Source organism: Macrobrachium nipponense, chromosome 41 (genome assembly GCF_015104395.2).
Source record: "Macrobrachium nipponense isolate FS-2020 chromosome 41, ASM1510439v2, whole genome shotgun sequence".
In the NCBI taxonomy this organism is placed as follows: Eukaryota; Metazoa; Arthropoda; class Malacostraca; order Decapoda; family Palaemonidae; genus Macrobrachium; species Macrobrachium nipponense.
The window spans coordinates 41273220-41282094 of record NC_061102.1 but is presented as its reverse complement, the minus strand read 5'-3'; the positions used below and the strand labels follow the sequence as shown (position 1 = coordinate 41282094).

The 8875-nt window shown below is 39.0% G+C and overlaps 1 protein-coding gene and 1 long non-coding RNA gene across 5 annotated transcripts in view; both read right to left on the bottom strand.

Annotated features, from left to right (window-relative positions):
- Positions 1 to 7178, bottom strand: part of LOC135212902 (uncharacterized) — a 17741-nt gene extending 10563 nt beyond the window's left edge. Inside the window, exon 1 of the long non-coding RNA XR_010314017.1 lies at positions 5451 to 7178. This is a non-coding gene — a long non-coding RNA (uncharacterized LOC135212902). The remainder of the gene's footprint in view (positions 1 to 5450) is intronic.
- A 466-nt stretch (positions 7179 to 7644) lies between these two features.
- The window catches only part of LOC135212723 (RYamide receptor-like), an 82497-nt gene continuing 81266 nt past the window's right edge, over positions 7645 to 8875 (bottom strand). For all 4 annotated transcript variants that reach the window (XM_064246421.1, XM_064246420.1, XM_064246422.1 and 1 more), the window contains one exon: positions 7645 to 8047. In XM_064246421.1, the coding sequence (XP_064102491.1) occupies positions 7855 to 8047 (193 nt within the window). In that variant the 3' untranslated portion in view covers positions 7645 to 7854. The remainder of the gene's footprint in view (positions 8048 to 8875) is intronic.

Sequence of the window (8875 nt, the reverse complement as noted above, 5' to 3'; positions counted from 1 at the left end):
TTAATGGTTTTTAACACTGTCACACACTAGGTAAGTACTAATGACCAGGCCCCTTAAGTTGGGTTAGGTGGGGGCAAAGTTCAACCCCTCCACTTAGGTAAGGACCTGGCAAACCTGTGTTGGGTTAATCTGTAACCCTAGACTATTTCAATTTAGTGTACTCTAGGTTAAGTTAGGTAAAAGGTGCACCGAATGGATAATGACTGGTCCTAAGTTAGGTCATATTTAGGCAGTTAATTTACACTACCCCTGTTTAACTTAAGTGTCCTAGGTTTGGTTAGGTGGATGGCCAGACTAGGAGCTGCCAGCACCTTAGATTAGGTTAGGTAAAGTACATTCTTGTATTTTGCACTCCATTTCACCTGTCCTCCCGCCATCCTTCTTTCCCTGGTAGTCCCACTATAATTGTAGGTTAAAAGGGAGATTGGGGGTCCAGTATTTCTAAAAATGAACATCATAAGTGCTCAGAGCAAGCACTAGAACAGGAATAGGGTATCCAGTTTCACCTCCAGAATGCAATTATGGTTTAGGGTAAAATTTTACTGGTATTTCTAAGTAGCCTATTCAGGACACGGCTGCTTTTGCCTTAGTAGCAATTGATTTTCCTACAGTTTTAGTGCTTTTGATGAAGAAACAGTATAGTTCCCGAGGGGTCACCCTTACGCAAGACAGAGTTCAAAGGTAAATTACAGGTTAATTACATCCGGCCGACAAAAACTAACGTTAAATTGTTAATATGATAAGCTACCAAAATACTGTAGGAAACTGCAATTCCCAAAGAAATACCAGTCGTGTCTCTAGTATTAGGCTACATGAACCAATCAGTTTCATCTTTCAAATGCCAAAAATCGAGGAACTTACTGATACTACTACTACCCCATTCGATCTGGCCTACTGTACTGAGAACGGAAACCACAGACAAATACCATAATGCTCTAAAAACCATACCATTTTAAGATGTAGGACCTAAAAATTATGAAAAAAAGCATTCAAGGCCTCAAAACTTACCTGAAATAACAACAGCATTACAAAATAGGTACTTAAATTTAAAAAACACTCCTTTAACTGTTGGTCATGTAAACATTCCCCACAAAACATTCAAGTAGGCCTAGGTACAGCTCTTGTCAAATCAGTATCATGTTTTTATTGTAAAACTAATATTGTAATACCTACCTGAACACCTGAACTAGCCCTGGTCACTTACCAGCCCGAACCATCATTTTTTATTAAAAATTTACCAAATCTTTGGTTAAAATAAACGATCAGTGTTGCCAATCTCCTGGCAAACACCTCGTTACCTAGTTACCAGCCCACCGCTAGTAGCCCTGCCTCACGGGCCGGTCACACCTGCCCTCTCACGTCAATCATAACTCAATAAACTCTGTATGAGAGGGGAGGAGGGTGGGAATCATTCAGGTGTTCAGGTAGGTATTACAATATTAGTTTACAATAAAAACTTCATATTGCAATACACCACTGAACACCTGAACTAGCCCGATTAACAACATTAATTGGGAGGTGGGGAATCAAATCCTGCCCGGCCCTCCACTGTACTAGTTGTCAGTCAATATAATTGAGTACGCGAGTCAGTCTCAAGTTCATTTGTCACTCGTCCAAGCTAATCTCCCATGTGTGGCCTCTAGGCCTGCCATATGTGGAGGGGAAAAACTCCCTGCACCTCTACCCTAAGGTCAAAACTCATTGAGTGCGGAAGGGATACAACGGCAAACCTGTTTCCTATCAGCTGGCTAGTGCCTCACCATGAGTAGAGGAAAACTGAAGACCTCCATGTGGCTCTCGGCCTCTCATGTATGGAGGGAATCTGAAGACCTCCCATGTGGCTCTCGGCCTCTCATGGTATGGAGGGAATCTGAAGACCTCCCAATGTGGCTCTCGGCCTCTCATGTATGGAGGTTAACTGAAGACCTCCCATGTGGCCTTAGGCCTCTCATGTACGGAGGAGACAACCATGTCCATCGGTGCGTCTGCGACGGTGTCGTCGATCGTAGTGATGTCCTCTTGTAGTGTGTACTGCCTGTCTGTACTCTGCCTGGTTGGCACTTGAAAGAATACCCTCAGATAGACCTAGACATGTTCTTTCCTATCTGTCCTAATACTTAAAATCCTCTTGTGATATATCATATCATGAATACCTTATACATATTCCTAATAGTCGCTCCCTACTCTAATCTAACTCAGACAGCAAGATTGTTGGGTTTAAAAATAGAATTTTGGCCAAAGGCCGAGTATTGGGACCTATGAGGTCAGTCAGCGCTGAAGGGAAATTGAGAAAGTTTGAAAAAGGAAACGTGTGAAAGGAAGAAAAAACCTCTGTTGCACAATGAGGTCCAGTGTTAGGAGAGCGTGGAAAATAGGATGAGAGAAATATTTGAAATCAGAAAAAAGTGAGAGGGGAGGAGAGAGGAGAAGATGTTGAGAGAGAGGAGAGTGAGAGAGAGAGAGAGAGGAGAGAGAGAGAGAGAGAGAGAGAGAACACACAAATGCCTCTAGATTAAAGAGAGAATATAAAATCAGGGGAAAAGGGAGAGAGAGAGATAAAATCAGGGAAGAGAAGAGAGATAGAGAGAGAAGAAGAGAGAGAGAGAGAGAGAGGAGATTACGATCGTCTAATATCTACCACCTCCGCAAATTGCAATTGCAAGTTAAAAGGGTATTATCTTAACGATAATACTCGTATAACTCCGTACAGCTATGAACAACCGAACGAGAACTTGTTGCTAATGCGATCGACTCCTATAACAACATCACTTTATTGTATTGATCAGCGTGTGACAGTAATCGAATCCGATAGCAACATCCGTTATTGTATTCATCCGCGTGGGACGGTAATTACTGTATTCATGTTATAAATGCAGCTGAAGCTAATAAGGCAAAATTACGTTCATCAGCAACCTGGACAGAAGTCCCGAGCTTTTGTATGAATTCCAACGCAGCCGTGGTAAAAGAAACTAATAGCATGAAAGAGCTCATTACTGTTGTTTTCACACAGACAAAGGATTAATAACATATATAAAGTGTAAGGTTCGTAATACCTATGAAAACGAGTGAAAAAACGAACGGAATCCTAAATTTAACGCCATCTAACCCGAGGGAAAAACTAGCTTCCAATGAGACGTATCAGTCAAATTTTGGTCTTAAATTACATCGTAAGACGAACAGTATGACTTCGTTATATAAGTTAAGTATCCAGATATTCATTAATATGCTAACTAAGGACATAAACATTAGCCGAGACCAAGTGATATGGTTGAATCTGAAGCCAAGGAGAAAAAAAAAAAATAGACTAGCCGGCATCGTTGTCTGTCTAAAACCACCACCTCCTTACAATAGTGCTGTTTGACGACAAGCTAGTGTAATTGTAATTTAATTGAAAAGTAATAAAATAATATTTAAAGGTAATTAAATTAACTTTATTAGGCCTAATATTAATTTCAGTTGTCATTGTAATTTGATAATACGACTGGTAATACTTTGTAACTGTAATTGACATAAGCTCAATGTAAATACTGACGGCAATAGTCTGTTAGACGTATGAAGACGTCATACATACAAATTCCTTATATCTGACATCTGATTATATGCCCCAAGATAGATACCTCATTGACTATATTAAATGTCAACATAGTTGAAGACACGTCTACTTTAAGACGTTTGTACAACTTGGCATAAGTGAGAGTGTTTGTTACGTTAGTCATTTTAGTCAATCAGGAGAGAATGAGATGGATACGGCGACGCAATCCCGTATTCGTCATCCGCTGATTCCAGCGTGAATGACTGCCGAGTTTAGTGTTTATACTACGCCAATATGATGATACACATAATACAATTATAAGCTTTAGTCGGACAGAATCCGATCTTCATTCTGTTCGATTACATTCATATTAATTATCTCAGATCGGATTCTCGTTCGTTTTCAATTACACCTGTATTGAATTATCCGAAGTCAAGAATGCCTTAAGCTACAGCGTTAGCCAATATAAAAATAACTACCGATATGTTGTACAGCGAATACTTTAGGTTAGGCTAGGCTACTGAATATGCATACGATATATCATCGTGAAACACTAGGCTAAACCGTAGTTAATTTTATTCGATTTCTCTTCATACTGAATATCGTAAGGTCATCTGCATTGAACGGAGAATTAGTTGATATTAACAATTATCGTATCGTATAGTAGAGGAAAGTAACCTTAAAGACGAAGGAGCATATCTGAAAGACCAACCCTGGCCTAAAAGCTTTCTGATGCAAGGAACTCGAAGCAGGAGAATGCCTAAAGATGCTCTAAGGACTGTGCCTCTATAAACTACTACTTTTAATAGAAAACCGACCCGAAGAAGCCTGCACTTCTCTTCCTAAACTAAACACTATGTTTATGTTTAGTTTTTATCATCCTGAGAACTTACACATCGAGGGAAGGGGAATCTGCTGCCAACACTGCCTGCTCCGCGCCAGGGGGGACGGCGGATCCTGCCCTCTGGGCTTGCGGATCCCCATAACCCCCAGCACCGGTTAGGGCTGATTCTGGAACAGGCAGGGGAGCTGGAAAAGAACGATTAGTAATTTCAGTATCCCATATTGCTCGATCTATCCTCACATAATCTTTACATAAATCGGTAACAGAGATGTCATACTCGATGTCAGCGTACTCTCAAGTCTCTTAAAGAGCACTGTCTCTAAGTCTTATCTTGATCTACGTTAGTCTCTTCCTGCCTACAGTTACTTTTCTTAATACGAGACCTTTCCTATGTTTGAGATACCCTAACATCTGGTCCAAAGACCACTCCTGACATTCCAAACATCTGGTCTTTACATTATATTGGACAGGCCTACAATTTACGCATAAGGAATGACTATCGTGTCATAGGGTACTCATCCTTTTCTTGCATTGTTGGCAAAGACGATACGTTGTTGAACTTCCGCTCGTCGTTTTCTGTGATGTCGTGGCCGAGGATGCAGTAGTCGTTTGTCGTAGCCTGTGCTGTTTCTTCCTTTGCAGAATCAATGTCTAATGGACAAGGTATTAAGGAGCAATCCAACCGAGTAATCCAAAGGGATGCGTAATTCGTCACCAAAATCAATCAAATCAAAGGTGCAAATGAAGGCCGGGCAAGACCAAAAAGGAGTTCGCTGTGGGGATACATCTGTACTCCACCGCGAACGATAAGTGATTGACGTGAGAGGGCAGGTGTGACCGGCCCGTGAGGCAGGGCTACTAGCGGTGGGCTGGTAACTAGGTAACGAGGGTGTTTGCCAGGAGATTGGCAACACTGATCGTTTATTTTAACCAAAGATTTGGTAAATTTTAATAAATGATGGTCGGGTTCTGGTAAGTGACCAGGGCTAGTTCAGGTGTTCAGGGGGTGTATTATTGCAATATCATGTTTTTATTACCATAACTTTAAACAAAAATATCCGTATGATTAGGTACCTCAACATGTTATAAGCAATCACTGGAAGTTGAATGGGGCCGAGGGGATTTCGAATGATCGGAGTTTTTGTTCTCCCGAGGATGACCAAACATAGCCACTGGATAACTTGCCTTGTAAGAATAGCCTACGTTTCAAGATATTACGATTTTAAGAATGAGCTATGGATTGGGTGCACGAGCGACTGTAAAACACCACTGATACTGTATTGCATAGGATTATGATGATAATGAAGTTAATACCCACACCACTGGGTTTCAAACTGAAAACCATATTTTTACATGAGCAGTTAATTTTAGTAGAGCTATGCTCAAATCTGGTGCAAGTCATGCAACACGAATCTTCTTTTTGTATCGTCCAGAATCTTTGACTCAACGTAATGTTGCCAGGTAGCTACTGTTAAACTTTTCTTTTCATTTGTAATGTCATGGATGTCGACAATTTTGCAAATCCACAACTAGCACTTTTTTCCTTATGGTTATATAAATATGATCCCTTTTATGCATTGGTTTAATTCATGATCCGTGTGATTTTAACACATTTTTTTTTTTTTTTTTTTTTTACATCGCTTAGCCGGTAAGGTTAGCAGTAGCGTCAATGTGCGGATAACACGCTGGTCAATTGTAACTACTACCTCTGCAGCATAATGCCAGCATTATAATTCATAATAAGTTCAACAGTCATGAACTTTTCAAGATAGGAATATGAATTACAACTTTTCTTTGAATGCTAAAGTTTTAGACTGTGTTCAAGCTGCTTGTTGGATGCGGAATGATTTATAGGCCTAAAAAATAATCGAAGCCTTCTGTTACTAAAGAATTTATTTGTAGAGATTAACTGTTCTTTGAAGAATAAAAGATGATAATGATTTTAATTATATGGAGAAGGTGGCTATGACTCAAAATGTCTATTAATATCAATATCAAGGCATCAAGGCACTTTGTTTTTTAACTGACTTCAATTTTTTTTTAAGTCCTTCTGGTCACTATTGGTGTATCATTTTTTCATTCATAAGGGAACTTGAAGTGCAAGAACATGTGAATAATTTCATTCTGGCCAGTAATTGTTAATATAAAGATGTGATTGCTAACTGTAATGTTTTTAAAGTAAGTAAAGAAATCTAACACGCCTAGGCATAGGAGCAAAATCTTGGCTTTAACAAAGAATCATTTCACTGTTGCTAATTATAGACATTGTAGAGTAGACCTACACCCTAGGGTTGCGACTTGCGTCACACATTCTCTACTCACCCGTTGACATCAGTGGATGGGCTACGTCTGTATTTACTTACATTTTTTCAGCGTTGAGGTATAAAAACAATAAAACAGGATGCAATACTATTAATGTTTTGACATTTTTCGTTTATTTATTTAACATTTGAACTGAGATTTAATGATGATTTTTTTTTGTCAAATGCAATCGGCAATGATTGAAGGAGTTTTGAAAATGTTTTGTAACTTTTTCTGAAATTTGGCTACACATGATATTTCCTTACAGTTTTGAAATATATGACAGATTTCACTCTAATAAAACATATTATGACCTTATTGTATCCAATAATCGTGGTTTTGCATTCAAATAATGGGTAAATCATGGAGCATGTTAGGTGAAGGAAATCCAATACTGAGCATGGCTGTATCATGTTTCTAACAGTGACGGTGAATGGTTTCTCGGAGATTTTGTTGTTCATTGCATCATTAACCATCTGGAATTTTATTGTCACCAGCATATATATATTTCCTATCAATATTTTCCATTTTGCTAAAAAAATATTACGGGTAGTAGGTTTTAGGTATTTATGTCCACTTGTTGGATGACACTAAAATACAAATATACCGAATTACCCAATGGCTACATAACGAAGTTTCTAGGTCGTACCTATTTATATAAACGAGTTTTCAGTTTCTAATTTTAAATGAAAATCATAGTTTGAGCAAACGTTCTGTGCTTTGTGACAAAAGCGTTCCGCGAAGACCAGCTGACTCAGAGCTGAATTTTATCAAACTGAACCAAATGGAGCAGCGCTTTCTGAAGGATAGATTATCACCAGAGATGAAATTTCACCAACTTTCACCCATGTGATGATCTCGCCCAGTAGCTTAGGGGCTCCGAAGTTGTGATTATGTCTGGATTTTACACCTGTGTGCGCACACTGTAGGTATAACACAAACAAAATATTCAAATAAAACACCTGGGAAAGAGAGAAAATTATTTTATACAGGGAAAGAAAATATGTTCTTCATACTTTACAAATTTAACTAAACAATAAAAGGCGATAGGAAGACTAATCCAACCCCATATCTCTCTTAACAAATATAGGTACGGCACTCATCCATTAGTCCGAATGCTCTTCTTCTTTGGAGGAATTTCATAAGATCTGGGTCGTAGCCAAAGAAAGAGAACATTTTATGGTAAGTTTGACATTTCCAAACATTCGTAAATCTGTTTTTCCTTAGGGACGCTGCCCACAACTGAGGATGGACGTTCACACGAACACCCAGGAATAATCCTCAAAGGATATTCTGCTGTGCTTGGATGCTGCACGGAAGCAGTTTCAGAGCCAACTGATTCTCGTCTTGCCCTACTCTCATCAGGATGTCTGTAGAGATAAGAAATACACCACAATTAAAGGAGGATATCTTCGATAGCCTAAACACTAATTTCTACGTTGTTACAAAACCAGACTGTAAATTAACCAAACACTGCAAATTATTCTGCACATGGAAAGGGAGGAATTCAGCTAAAAAGAAAATTATTATTATTCTGCCATTTGAATACACTGGATTTTGGGGAGTCGTCAACGACCATGTTACGATTGTGTCCAACGTGAAAATAATGCATATTGTGACGAAGCCCAGATACCTGGTCATTACACTTACCAATCAAAAATAGTTACTTCACAGCAGTCAGACACAAGAACCTTCATCACAGATAAAATACGACTGATTACTCTAAAGGCAAAAGTGATCCCTTACAAACTTATTAATCTTACAAGAAATCAGACTAGGTTCATTAAAACAAGTGTGAGGTAATCTTAAATGAGATTAAATTAATTAAAGGGCATTACTCCAACAACGACTTTAAACGTCTATTTCCCTGGTTCTAACTCACTTCACGAAAAATGAAGGAAGCCAGCACAATTACCACTCAATATCCCTGTTTAACAAAATTCTATCACTGGTGGTCAATAAATGAAACACTGTTATAAGAATTTTAAATATAAAAAAATGGTCCAAAACAGGACAACCTTGCACATGACGTCACAGGGCTGATCTGACTGAGGTTCAGGTAAAAGAAGTCATCAGTCAGTATTTGACCCCACCAGAGTGAAGAACAAGGAAACTACCTTCCAGTACCTGGAGATTAACGGGGACCTCTCTCACACAAGGTCGTGAAAGAGATAAGTAATGGGTGTGGGCAAACAATT